Here is a 14,551-nt window from a genome sequence, read left to right on the forward strand (position 1 = left end):
ATGCTTCACAAAATTGTTTTGATCCATTCTGCAGTATAAGCACTAAAAATACTCTAAAAGGACTATTATTACTATTTGAAAACATTTTTATTACTTTTCTAGATGGGTCACAAACAAAACCAGAGAAATATAAGGCTCTGTAGTAGTTTATAAGGCATTTGGTTCACAAGAAAACACAACAAACTATTATCTAAACAGATGGCACAGAGGAGAATATCCATCTTTGTCTTGCAAGAAAAATCCTTATTGAACGAACACATAATCACAGTTCTCAGCATTGGTCAGGAGTTATACTTTATCTCTTTCCCAGTAATGTTCCTCAGGGCATATTAATCACCTGAAGCCCTGAACACCAGCTTGTATTTACTTGACACATATTCAAAACTGCAGCAAAATGCATGACTAAAAGTTGCATAATTTTCTTCAGTTGTACCTCAAAATCTACAGATGTAAGTTGTAACTGTGGCATAGCTGAGCCCTACCTTCACAGAGAGAAGTCTGGTCAGGTAGATTTCTGTAATAGCTTTGGTCCTCTCCTTTTCTTTCACGCTGCCCCGCTTCGATTTACCTTCATCAATTTCATCTACTGGCCGGACTAGATGCCAGACCTTATTTTCATCTTCCAGGAGCGCGTGCCCTAGAAACGGTAATTGCAATAATTATGAAAAAGCCCTGCACCCAAATCAGCAACACGAAAATAATCATATACCTAAGTACAGGTAAGATCCTTGTTCTCTATCCTTAACTTACCTTTTCTCTTGCCAAGAGGAACTAGATTACTCTGTTCCCATCCCACATATACAATTCAAGTACTAAATGTTCAATAATTCATAAGCTGAAAAAGCAGCACTGAAGTAGGTTGCTGTTTGCTTTGGTCAAGAGCAAAGGGAGAGGAAGGAATCACAATAAGGAAACTCCCGTTTGGTCATGTAAACACAGTATGTGCATTTTTTTGAGGTCTACACAATGAAATACCCTACCCCTTTGTGAATTCTCGGAGACATGATCAAGTTGCAAAAGTTCGTCTAGGTCTGACCCAAGAGCCACCACAGAAAGAGCAATTATAGCCTGCTCCAGGTACAAGACAAGATATTGTTGTAGCAGCTCTGGTGAATTTGGCAGTGGAAATTTAAGAATGTATGATATCAATCTTTTTTCTAGGTATCATAATTACAATTTACATTTTTACCCTAACTGCTGAATTCAAAATATGCTACCTCAGTTCAGATCTGCCTTTATCAGCATTTGACCAGCACCACTTGACTTTGTAGCTGAAAGGAGGAAAAATGCATCCTTTTACTGAAAGCATGTGAACTCCAGCAGACAGAGGTAATGACTGCTCATAATAACTCATAATCCATTATAGTAAGATTTTTAAATATTTGTCAGTATTCATAGCTTAAAGAGAGAAAGGGACTCACACCAAGTCTGTAACCATAGAGCAGAAACAGGAGTAAGCTCCTGGATGCTTATGACAGCTCATCTGATTGCAGTGCCCTGCTGTGCTACAGCCGTGGCTTGGTCATGCACCTGGTCCCTAAGCTTAGTGCAATGATCACGCAGTGGAAAAAAGGCAGTCTTGCATTTCAACATCAACAGGAATGTTCAGACAAACTCTATGCTTCAGAACCTTTTGTTATGAACAGTTCCAAAAGAGAGGATACAACTGTTTTAACTTGCAATTAATATCCCTTGAAAAAATATTCTGTGCCACAAACTTCATTTCAAACCTCCTGGTTTTGCTTGTTCTTCCTTTAATTTCTTAATTTTTATATCTACTTGGCATAGTCCCTAACATCAATGGGACTTTTCCAGTGGAAGTTACTGAATCAGTGCATTTAAAATCATTGACGTCTTTAAAATGTGAAAGTTATTTTTCCCATAAAAATTGTGATTCAGCCCTATTGCACAATTATTTTGCATTACTGCTGAGTTTTATGCTTTAATATATGGCAGAAAATATAAATTTCTAATTGCATGAATTTTGTCCTTTCAAATTTTTGGCCATAGTAGTGCTAATGTAGCTGTTCAACAGCTACATTAAATTTACCAGCTTGCATGTATGTTCAATATTTTACATCACAGAGGAAAATAACATTTATATGCAATCTGGCCAAACCAACACTTCTGCTGGAATCTATCTTATATAGCCTCATGAAAAGAATTAGCTATGCAGTCTTCTGGGGCCTTTACTTCTTTTTCACCAGGTAGGGAAAAAAAAATCTCCCATTAAATCCAGTTGTCCTTTGAAAGTCCTTAATTTGACTTGGAAGTTCACAAGAATGAAGCAAGAAAGAAATAAAAGCTATCACTTTAGTTTGAAGCAGCTATGATTTCGCAATCGATACCATTCATAGCAATCATCTGCCAGTACAGTAAGAACTGCTGGTGGGCCTGAAGTCTGGAATTTCTTTTGCAATGTCTGTTATTTACTTTTGTAAATTAATAGATCAAATCATGCAGTTAGAGCAGAAACTATTTTCCAGCCTTATGTCAGTCGCTTGGCACACTTCTGCTTCCTCCTTTGATTCAAAGGAATTTGTCCTCTCTTTGCCCTCCCGATGGTATATGGCCCAGTTTAACTTTGCAGAGAAGAGAAACAACCAAAGCGGTTTTCATCGAGATCAGTGGCCCTGATGTGCAGCTTAATTTGGCCTGTGTTTGCTTAGCATCAACAGAATTGGCTACTAGTGAAGCAGTAGTTATTCCACAGGAACACAGGGATTGAGAGACTACAGCTCAACCAGATGAACTTTTGCAATACAAAGATCCCACTTCATTGCTAAAAATAGCAGGAAGAAAGAGGAAGAGAAATTCAGAACGTGGGGCAACAACACATGTTAGCAGTACAGTTACTAAGAGAAAATAGCATTTCTGTGAGATAATATTTTCCCTATGGAAAAGTAGAAGGTGAAGAAAATAAAAGAGAGGGGAAACCACCACATTATGGTGGCCACATTATGTGTTAAGCTGTAACCGGGGAGAAGACTGTGCCCGCTGGGTCAAATGCTTCCCCCTGAACTCTTTGTCTTGGCCCTGGGGCATTCTTTGGCCAGTATAAAATAACGCTGGGTGGGCTATTGCCAAATATTGACTGTGCTGACTATAGTGGCATGAACCATGATGTAAACTTGATGGAGGCAAGTGAGATGGTGACAGGCAATGCAGCCCCTTTCCCCTTGTGTGGCCTGTGGCAATTAGCTTCCTTCCAGTCTCCTCCCCTGCTGTGAATACACCGCTCCATGGAGGTGAAGGAAGGGCTGCCCTACATGGATCTGCTAATCAGTATTTCTGATCTGCAACCCTCTGGCTATTTTTATTCAGAATTACAAAAGAAAAAAACAAACCTCAGAGAAAAAAACCCAGAAAAAAACAAAAACAGAATATAGCCCTTATAGTTCAGTACAAAAATACTAGCATGAAATCACTGAAATCATTCTCCACCTTGATACAAATTAGTAATTGCATTTATTCTCTCCAGAAGCAAAAGATGCTCCATTTAATTTGTCACAATCTCCAGCTTCTAGTGTCTTCCTGTTAGAAGCTGTGAATCAAAAGCAGCATGGAAGCAATGCCAGGTTTTGGAGCAACATCTCTGAACATGGGTTTTACATTTTTGTTCTGTGCAAAGCCTAGTACTTTGGCAGACAGTCAATGGCTTCGGCTGACACTTCTCAATGCAAAAGGTGCAAGTTAATGAGAGACTCTGGATAAAAGGAAAACCACTTTGTCACAAGCCTCATTCACAGAGCTGGGACAAGATTTCTATTTTGTCGTAACCGTGTAAATCCCTGTGTCATATAAACGTGTATGTGTGGGAGGGGAAGACTGATCCTCTCCTCTCCCTTTCATACACATAGCATCTAACAAATCACTGTCACCGTGGGCTTTGCACTATCTTTGTAACATTTTATAGCTTTCCAAAAGAACAAGCTGGTACCAGATAGCTCTGAAGACCCTCTGGTGCTAAAGAAAATGGGCTAGCCTGGCATGAAATGCTGTCTTCCCGAATTTGTACACTAGGTGCAAGACAGGGTGTGCCGAAGAGACATGGTGGAAGTTGTTTTCACTCCATACTTTGGGATTTGAATTCTCTCTGCAGATTTTTCACTTGTGTATGAAAGCCCTCGTGTGACAGCAGTATCCCCAGAAGTCTGCTTTTCCTTTACAATTTAGTATGCCACACCTGTAACTAGGGAGTTCATCTTGGAGAACAGATCATCTACGTTCAAAGAGCTTCATCATACCAAATCATAGCTAAAGATATAATTGTAGAGAAAGAAGAAAGAAAGAAAAAAAAACTGACAGAAAAAGAAAACTCCATGGTCTGGTCCTCTACTGCCTGCCACAAGGGTGGCGAAGTGGGGAGGGTGAAGACTGGGAGCCCAGAACGGGTGACTGAACACTGTTTTCCGTTAAGAAAGCAAAGCAAGCTAAGGACACCACCAGGCTCCATTCACGGTCCACTCCTCTTCTTTAGAGTGGCGGTGACTACCGCCTCAGCAGTTATCTCTGCAACTGGTGCAACCAACCAACAGGGACTAGGAACCAGCTCCTCTCCTGGCTGCACTTCACTCCCCTCTGTACTAAACCGAATGGCTTTTGAAATGAACATGCTGGGCTGCCACCTATCATGACAAAGTAGTCACCACTTGGCCAGCTATGGCAAGCACTTACAGTAAAGGTGTGAGAGCACAGCAGCAGAGGTGTAGCCACAACCATTAGAAGACCTTTCAAGGATGCTGGAAAAAGTCTTAACAGGAGGAGAGAGTAAAAAGTAAATGGCAAGTAATTCTGCCTGTCCTAATTTCCTGGCCAGCACTCAACACAAATGAAATGGAAGTCTGCACATTTTTGTTTAATAGCGATACACGTCACAGCTATCAGCTGAGAGCCATCTTCTTGAAAAATGTACATTTCTGGCATATTATTTCCAATCTGTTTGACTGCCCAGCCCTTGAAACCTATTAAATTTAAGATCAGTAAATGTGTTTAAAGGAATAAAACTATCAGGTGAAGCAATGGCTTTTGGAATCAGTGCTAGACAGAAAAAAATATAAAATGAGTTCCTAGAGGGAAGAATGATCTCAACAATTATTGTTCCATAAATCTAACTTCTACCTCATGTAAAATAACTGAATATAAGGATAAAAAAAAGAAAAACTGAGTATCTGAAATGTAAAGGAAAGACATGTCACAAAGAACGTAAATTTACTAGTAAAAAGTTCCATAAAAATCTGAATGCATTTTAGGCTGTAATGGATATTTTGACTCTAGAGGTTTTGAGATAAAGGAAATTGTTCTAGACAGAATACTAACATGTAGAAATAAAAGCTTTAAAAGATGGGTTGCAAGCTAACAGATTGCCTTCCATGTGGAGAAGTCCAGCGTACTGTAGCAGACAGCAATACAAGAATTATGCAACAGCTGCTTTAGTGATATGAAAGAGAGGAAACATTATAAGGAAATTCCTGAGACTAAATTACAGTGGATTGCAAACCTCAAAAAGAACAAAGGAATTGTGGAAAATGCTGCATCTAAAGAGATAACATGTATGGAATGAACAAAGCCAACCAACAAACCCTGGAACAATCAAGATAGCATAGTTGGTAAAACACAACTCAAAGGGAGGGAGACACAAAATACGAACGTATGGAGTTTGCAAGGCAACATAGGTGTAAGGAATGCAATAAAGAAGAATTACATCAGACCCATTATGTCACAGCGAGGGGAGCTGGTCTCTGCTATGGTTCATCTAGAACACTACATTCAATTCTAGTCTAGTAAGAAGTGGAAGAAATTTGGAGAGGAAAAAGAAAGAAGGAAGGAGAAAAAGAGATAAAGCTTTGGAAAGATGAAACATATGGTTTGACTATAGACTTAGTGGGATTGAGAAACAAAATATGCAAGGAAATGTTTGCTGAGAGTGCTTTCTGTTAAGGCTTTTATTAAGGACAGAGAAAACCATTGCAAGTGTGCAGTGGGTACCACGCAACAAATAAACCCTATATAGGCTGGTGGGGAATATCTGACTCCACAGACTCAATAAACAAGATAAACAAGATCAAGACAGCAGTGTCAGTTTCTCTGTGTGGGTTTTGACTTGTAGTAATTTTGAGAGGTAGTGAAGCCACAAGATACTTACTTTCCCCTGGGACATCCTGCTGATTATCCTCTGGCTGCTGGGAAATTCCCATTTTTGATAAGATGAGTGTGGCACCATCTCGGACCTTTCAAAATACAAATGCAGGGATGTTATTCAAAATAAGTATGCACTACTGAACCTCTTTCTTAACACCTAAACTGCAGTTTCTGTAATCTTTGCCAGGGAATCTGGACCTATGATTAACGCTGCCCTTCAAAGGCTACTTAGGCAACTGTCTCTGCAATTCAGAACAGACTCTCTCCCTCTCCTTTTATAATAGATCCCATCAACACCTCCTCTGAGATTACTGAAAATGCTGGGAGCATCTCCAAGACTTCAGTGGTTCCTCAATCTGGTGTGGGTGCCCTTTGTACAAAAATGGGGTTTATCATGAAGAATTGAACCTGTCTGTCTTCTGAGGGAAAACTAACGAACTTCTATATTTCCTAATCAGGATATTTGTTGTTAGAAAGCAATAAATAGGATACAAAAGGAAGATAAGTGGATTGCAAGTTCTTGGTAGAGTGCACAGTACAAAACTTAAACTGGACACTACTAAAAATGTCAACATCTGCTCTCCTGACTGGGCTGTTGAACAAACCAGGCCAACCCAAAATCTATTTAGCAGCAGAGCAAGGACCAAGACAATTCTCAGGAGTAGGAAGCGATGGAGAAGAGAGGAGATGAATATGAGACCTAGCAAAAGGAACTTTTAAACGTTCAAGGGGGAATTTGGATTTGAACACTGCAATGATAAGGAAACGGAAGTGCTGGCATTTAGGTGTTATGTGTTTGGTAAGATGTTTAAGCAATATTTTAGACCTAGCCTTTCACACCCCAAGCTTTTACTGCTTAGAACCAGAGCCAGGGCTTTTTTTGATTCTTTATGTAGCACAGAAGTTTTTATTAAAAAAAAAATATTTATGACTAGACAACAGTTAACAGATGAGAACAACTGCTCTGAAACACCTCCTTACATTATAATGCATTAGTGTGTTGATACGTTTCCATCTGCCATCTCTTTGGGATGTTAAATCCAAGTCTGAGAGGATCTGTGCAGTAGAACCTGGACGCCACTCTAAGAAGTTGTTAAAATGAGAAAAAAAAAAGGTTTTAACCATGTGCAAAAATAACTACTCCAAGAATGTTTCAGCTTAGAGACCACTGATGCATTGTGGAACATTAAAAGAAGTAATTTAGCACATGCCAAAATGTGTGTTTTTTATTGCTTAATAGTTTGGCCTTTATTACAGAAGTTTGCATGAACTATTCCTAACCATGTACATGACTTCTGATTCTTTACCATAGAAAATGAAACTCCTTTGCATAGAATACTACAAATATACACAATGGGAATTGCTATCAGTCCAAAATAGAGTAGGACTTTGTGTGGAACAGAAAAGGCATTTTTAAGGAATTTACTAGGATTTTCTGAAGAGCAAGAATTGTATCCTCTACTTTCAGATTAAGGCAGTAATGAAGATATTGCAAAACTATTAATGGGAGCTTTTATTATGAGATTATTAGGCCTTTTAAGTTATGTAATTTTTTTTTTTTTTCTCAAGAAGAGAAGAGCAATTCTGAAAGCCTCCAAGGAGGATGATTTTCAGAGGCTGGGTGGCTCACCATCTCCTGAAAGTCCAGCTCCTGTAAGCTGTAATTCATTTGAATAACCATCATAAAGGCAAGTCAAAATCAGTACCAGTTTCTGAAATTGCATCATTACTTCTCCATCAGTTAATTGTCCATGCTGTCATTATCACATTAATTAGTACCTGAGATACTGACTGTCAGACATGAATACATTTGTGCTAACAGTCATTAACAGGCTCTTTGCTCACTAATGACAGTACATCAAAACTTTAAGAGTCAGGAAAAAGAACTCTGTAAGAAAGCATAAATTTTTAATGCATATTAAGATTGCTGAAAAATGATATACTTTTTTATCCAGCTGAACATGAATTAAACTTTTCTTTTTTTTAAACCCAAAAACAATAAATAGCTTTTATAGACATTTTTTGGGAAAATACAAAAACACACAACATGTGTCACCTGCTCAATATAGTATCACAAGTAGCTACCTACCAAGAACTACACTCTCAGCTTTTGGCCACTGAGAACATGGTAGATTTCGATAGACTTGGTCTATTATCTTTTCCTTTACTTGTGATATAGTATCACAGTTCAGCACTTTCACAGGTATGGCATCGATTCCTCCATCTTGGACATACACATTTACTGTCTGTAAAAAAAGAGAATGCATATGGTTATTAAGACAAATCCATGCTGAATTACCTCTGAATCTGTTTTCTGGGCAATTTACATGCAAACAATATCTAAAATTCACTGTGCAATGATTATTGCACAGGAGCACGCATTTGCAATGGGAGTATGAATTATTTGAGAGATCCTTCACTGTTATGCAGCCAACCAGCTATCATAAATTCCAGCTAATTCCTCCTACAAAACAGAAAAGATGCAGAATAGATTTACTCGTGTAATATGCTACTACTGCTGAGTCTTGGGAATTTATTAAAGAAGAACAAAGCAGCTGGATGACTGACCAGTTACACGCTTCCCATATAGCCTGATAACCTTGAAGACATAAAAGCACAAGTAATGCAGTGCTCAGACTTGACCTGATAATCATTTGAGCTGCACTTTGCTGAACTCCTAGAATATTGCATGCTTTTGCCTTCCTTTATGCTGTCTTCATGGTTGTGGTTTTACTTCTCAAGTTGAGCAGATTAGGTCTGTACATATGGTGACTTAACATGGCTCAACTAATGAGCAGTGACTTGCTCATCTCCTGTAACTTTACATCCTGTGACCAGCTATTCATTAGATATATATATAAATATACACATATGTGCACACACACACATGTATACATAAAAGCCATTTATATCATCTTTGGTGTTTGAAGACTTCATTTACTGCTTACTGTTGTCACAACTCTAATAACTCCAGGAAATATACCTAAGTACTACTTCTAAAATATTGGTGTTTTCGGATAATATTGACATGGGGGTTTTTTAATGTTAAAGAGAATTTCTTGAAAGCCTGTAATTTGCTAAATCTAGAGGGATTTTTTTTTTAAAGTAGCTTTACTATATAAGCATCAGTTTTAATACAGACAAAAGCAAATGAGAAAATGATGGCCAGGAAACCCTCCCAGAAGGAAAAAAAACCCACCAAAACCAAACAGATGTTATGAAAAGCCTCTTTCTTTCACTAGCTGATTCAGTACAGCTCAGAGCCCTCCTGGATCTTTTGCCAGTCAGGTAGCGTTGGAGGCCAGGCACACCCAAAGCCTTGCAGCTCTCAGATACATATGGTCCTGCTAACCATAATGCCTGAACTTATCATAGACCTCGGAATTAAACTCTCATGGCTGGTACTTTTAAAACAGTGAAAAAAAGCTACGCCAGACAGCAATGAAATTAAACATGATTGCACTGCCCCTTGACAGAACTCTCAAACTAATCATGAGATTTCACCTTCCTTTTCCTATTAGCTTATTAGACATGATTTTGCTGCTGGTTCAGTATGCAGCATGCCAGTGTAACCAGCGATGCAAAACACATTCACCTTTTAAATAAGAACAATTAGAGAGCAGACAACTGCTCCATACCATACTTCCCCACCGTGTCTCAATTTCAGGCAGAAGTGAACTAATTAGCTCATGCTTTAACCTACCTTGGCGCACAAATACTGCCTAACTGTTCACAGTTACCACAACAATGTCATCATCATGCCAAAGATGCCAACAATTCAGAGCAATAGTAACGCCCTTCATAATCTTTCACCATATGTATATATACATGTCTCACCATCTTCCATGCATGCACACACATAAAATCTTTGTTTTATGGGAAATCTGTAAAGCTGGACCAAATATTGCTACTGTACAATGCTATAATGTTTAATATCTAGCTAGTATGCTTGTTGTGCCCACATCTGATTGCATACACAAATTTTCTGCTTTCATGCTGCATTCATTTAGCTTAATTACAGGCATTGGCTCTGTTGTGAAAAGAAGCAGACTGATTAAAGAATTATTGCCATTAAGTCTTACATGATGTACAGTGCAAGTAAATTTTGTTCTGCATACACAAGAGAAAATATAACTAGCATCGCCAGTCAGTGTGGTTTCTATGGGTGGCACTTTCAGCTCAGATATGAAGATGATAACTCATCTAAACCCCAAAATATCAGTTGAATTTAAAATATTTCTTCTTGCCCAGCACACCCTTTCCTCCAGGCAGTCTAGGTCACAGTCTAGTGATTTTGTGAGTGAAAGTCCTACCGTAATCTCCTCACATCAGTCCTCCCATCAGCATCCCTTCAGAATACACAAAATGGTGATTTATTTTACCAGACTTAATAAAGCCTTTTATTAAGTTTCTCTTTTCACACTGCAGATATGTCACTGCATCTTTCCCAGTTGGAGACAACCACAAATGGCTCCTAACATGTCAATAAAGGAGAAATCAGAGAGGGAAAAAAAAACTTGTGTTGGTCTCTGAGGGACAGTGTACATCTTTGATATTCATTAGATTGTATCCTAAAGAAAACCAGCCAGACTGTCAGAAAGAGTAAAACTAGAATTTATGCTCCCTAAACAGCTATAAAGAGTGGGCTGCTTCAGTTTTTTAAAAAGACAGTGAATCCATGTGCTGGATTCTGGTTGAAAAAGTGGTGGAAAATTGTGGCAGTGAACAGAATTAAGTCAAAGCAGAATTCATAATAGAAGAGAACTGGACCAAGGCACTGGTGATCAGATTCAGAGGCTGGTGGAGCTCAGACAGGGAATACCTGGGGCAGGGATGTCCACTTCATCCTACCTGAACCATCTAACATGGGTCTCCAGAACTGCCTGTAGAGGCAGTTTCCCCTCATCACTGTAGGGAATTATTTCCTTAGGTGGAAATAAACCCTTTCAATGCCAGTTGGGCTACTCGTGTTCAGGAGAGTTTGACTCACACAGGAACAAGTGCAGAAGTAGGTTCATAAAGTGTTGTGGAGATTGCAGAGCCATCTCACAGGACTGTAGAGGAGCTCATCCTGGTATTCTAATAAAACAGTCTCTAAAATGACATTTGATATGCTGATGAGCAGCAATCACAAGGGAGAAAGACAACCTGAAGTTCAAGTATAACGTTGTGCAAGAATTCTGCAAAAATCAATTACCAATTATCAATCACCAATAATCAATAATTGTTAATTTAGATGGGAAAAGGGAAGGAACCAAACACCCTGACCACTGTTCAGACAGACTTTGAAAATTATGAAACAGATTTACTGAAATGGATTCCACAGTGGCAGGACTTGGCTTTAACACTTAGAAGATACTTTATAATTCTATTTTCCTGCTTGGAGACTTGCTTTGGTCAAACTATTGACAGCCCTGCCCATGACCAGAATTTCTATGCAGATCAGAGTAGTCCAGAAAAGTATGCACAGACCTAATTTTAAAAGAAAAAAAAATTTTATAATATATCAATCATGCTCCGCTTACCAACGGCGTATACTCTACATCATCTCCCAGTAAGCCTGTGTCATTCAATGTATACTTGGCTTTCTTTAGTACAGCATCCACTGGGCCTTTTTCTACCTGGTGTTTTATAGCCTTGAACAACTTATAAAGAGACTCTCCAGCATTGTCCTGTTTAAAGGCAAGGAAATAAAATAAAGAAAACCCAAAAGATATACTCAATGCAGCATGTTTTATTATTGATAAAAAACCCCCACAGGCAATAGACTTCAACTCTTACCTTGAGGTACTGATATAAACAAATAGACATCCAGTTAGACAACATTCTCTCAACAACTGTTTCAGATCTGAAAAAAAAACACCAAAAACAAAACAACCCCAAGTATGGTAAGGGTACTTAATGACACAGTTTTAAATAAAAATATTGCTTGGTTGAAATGTAATATTTTTACATGCTTAACTGCATGCACTTTCCTAATGCAATGATTTCCCTATAGAGTCTTGAGAGCATGTACTTGCTTTAGGATAAGTGGTTTGTATTGCTCATCATTCCTTGGTACCTTCAGCTCATTACTGAAAAGCACACATCCTTTATGCAAAATCTTAAATTGTGTCTACAATGTAAGAGCTAAAAAATTAAGCCAGCTGTGCAGTTACTGGGAAATAACCTACAGATCACAAAGCTACAACATACAAAGAGCAAGGCCTTTTGTAATTTATTTGGGATCACATCAGGGTTAAAAACACTAAAGCAAGCCCTCACAGAATGCACAATGCAAGCTGATTATGTGTGCTCATTGTGGAGATGATGTGTGGTATAAATGCTAGATTATTTGGAATAAAATTAGATTTAAAAGTAAACAAAATGTTTGGCATTGTATTTTGAAGTAAGGTAGATGTTTCAGTAATCTCAATGCAGATTCTACACTACAGTATTTGAATAAGGAAATCTGTCGTCAGCAGTCCTGTCTGTGCCTTCCACAGCTATTCCTGGTGAGCTTGTCTTCTTAATATGCTTGGGCCAGGCTATTTCTGACTGTCACAGATAGTTGGCATTTTAATACAATCACATTGCAAAAGAAATGCATTCACAGAAAACCAGAGAACTACAGAAAATATGACAATCATTCAAACCTTCTTAGCATCAGCTTTGGGTTTTTGGCCACAACATACTGATCCATCAGTTCTAAGAACAGTGTCCTCATGATGTCAGTATAGTATTCTAGTTTTCCATGTAAAGCAACTGTCAGTAAAGATGCAAAATATACTTTAGCTCGAGCAGAGAACTCCCTTTGGTTTTCCAGCGTGTGAATAAACTGAAACAGAAAACAAATGTAAAATCAAGTCAGATGACAGGTTTCTGAAGAACTTCAAGACTTATCTGCACTAAGAAAACACGCAATATTATTTTAATATTAATCTTCTAAGCACAGAATGGAAAAGTTTTCAGAAGTTTGAAAAAACTACTTATAAGAAAATGTTGCCTATAACTTGTTTTTAGAGACACAGACAGTGTACTGGATTAAACGAAGGAATGCTTATATACTTTAACTGAAGCCTTATCTAAAAATGATGCTTCAATTAAATGAAAAAAGATGTTCAGTGAGAATTATTTAAAAGAGAAAATAAACTCCCCTCTCCCAACAAATTCCCAGTCCTTTCACATCAAATTACAAAGACACTAATCTAAGTACACCCGGGAATGCGCTCTCATCTGCCATAAGCTGTAATGCTACCATTAACTAGCTCAGCACTGGAGCCTCATTTAAAAAGGAACAAAAGTTAGAAGCCTAAATCTATATTTAGGTGTCTGACAATCAGCATCACTTTTTGAGAGTGAGCAATTATAAGTCTTTTCAGAGCTGCTGTGAGAACTCATCAATCTTGATGAACAGGCCACTTGAGGAGCCTCTGCCTCTCTGGGACAGAGATCCAGCAGATAGCATCCTGCAGGTAACTCCCGTGACAAACCAGGATGGAACTGGCATTCTCCAATCACATTTCTTAAAAGGCTAAAACAAACTTGTAACAGCAGTTTTTATGCCAGATTGTGTAATATCTGTTTTCCTACAGCTGCTGCAACGTTGTCTGACTCCATACGACGTGACCTGGCACAGAAGTACGATCTTGTCTCTCTGCCCCACCAGGAAGCTCTGGGTGTGATGCCGTACATCTGCAGTGGTTACTGTGGAGCCAGAACCATATGAAAATTGCTTACTTTTAATAATTTTGGTTCAGTTGTGCTTGCAAACCTACTCTCTTGCACACACAGGTATGCCCAGCTAAGAGACGAGATGAATCTACTTCAGTACTCACATTAATGAGAAATGATTTGCTATTGAGGAGGTTGGAGAACTGGTTCAAAGCCTGCTCCACAGTCTGACGCCTGGCCTCAGGAATATCCAGCTTCCCCGTAATCATTACGTCCTTCTCTCCATCTTTGGATGGCAAGAAGAAGACTCTGTCTGTGTAGGTTTTGTAGTCCAGTACTGGAATTCCAGCTTCATTGATATCATTTGTCTGATCCTCCATCTCTATCATTAGATCTGGAATATGCAATACAGTTTAAAGGTTCATTTAAAAAAAGCCTGCAGCTTTTTTAGGAAACATTATCTTTTGGGTGCCTTGTAATAGAGAAAAAGCAACTCAACACCAAAAACTCCATTTCATCTCACATTTTCTCTTGCTGTTTTTACCCATTATCCTGTTAACTACGACCACAGCTAATCCTATGGTGACATGAGGATAACTGCCTTTAGCACAGATGGGTTTCCTTGTTGCTGCCTATCAGAAAAAGGGCCTTAATGGATACTTGGGTACATTTTTATATACGAATCCTGGATTGTAGCACAGAGACAAAAAAAGACACTGCAATATTGTGTTGGGTTTTTTTTTCTTTCCTACACACA

The 14,551-nt window shown here is 38.5% G+C and overlaps 1 protein-coding gene across 1 annotated transcript in view; it reads right to left on the bottom strand.

Moving 5' to 3' along the window:
* The window catches only part of PLXNB2 (plexin B2), a 79,336-nt gene that overhangs the window by 8,723 nt on the left and 56,062 nt on the right, over positions 1–14,551 (bottom strand). Inside the window, exons 22-29 of the mRNA XM_010076983.1 lie at positions 13,959–14,188; positions 12,777–12,958; positions 11,923–11,989; positions 11,667–11,813; positions 8,231–8,387; positions 7,123–7,223; positions 6,146–6,230; positions 483–637 (exon numbers count right to left, since the gene is read on the bottom strand). Coding sequence (XP_010075285.1) covers positions 483–637; positions 6,146–6,230; positions 7,123–7,223; positions 8,231–8,387; positions 11,667–11,813; positions 11,923–11,989; positions 12,777–12,958; positions 13,959–14,188 — 1,124 coding nt within the window. The remainder of the gene's footprint in view (positions 1–482; positions 638–6,145; positions 6,231–7,122; positions 7,224–8,230; positions 8,388–11,666; positions 11,814–11,922; positions 11,990–12,776; positions 12,959–13,958; positions 14,189–14,551) is intronic.

This window comes from Pterocles gutturalis, unplaced genomic scaffold (assembly GCF_000699245.1).
Source record: "Pterocles gutturalis isolate BGI_N339 unplaced genomic scaffold, ASM69924v1 scaffold12818, whole genome shotgun sequence".
Lineage (NCBI taxonomy): Eukaryota > Metazoa > Chordata > Aves > Pterocliformes > Pteroclidae > Pterocles > Pterocles gutturalis.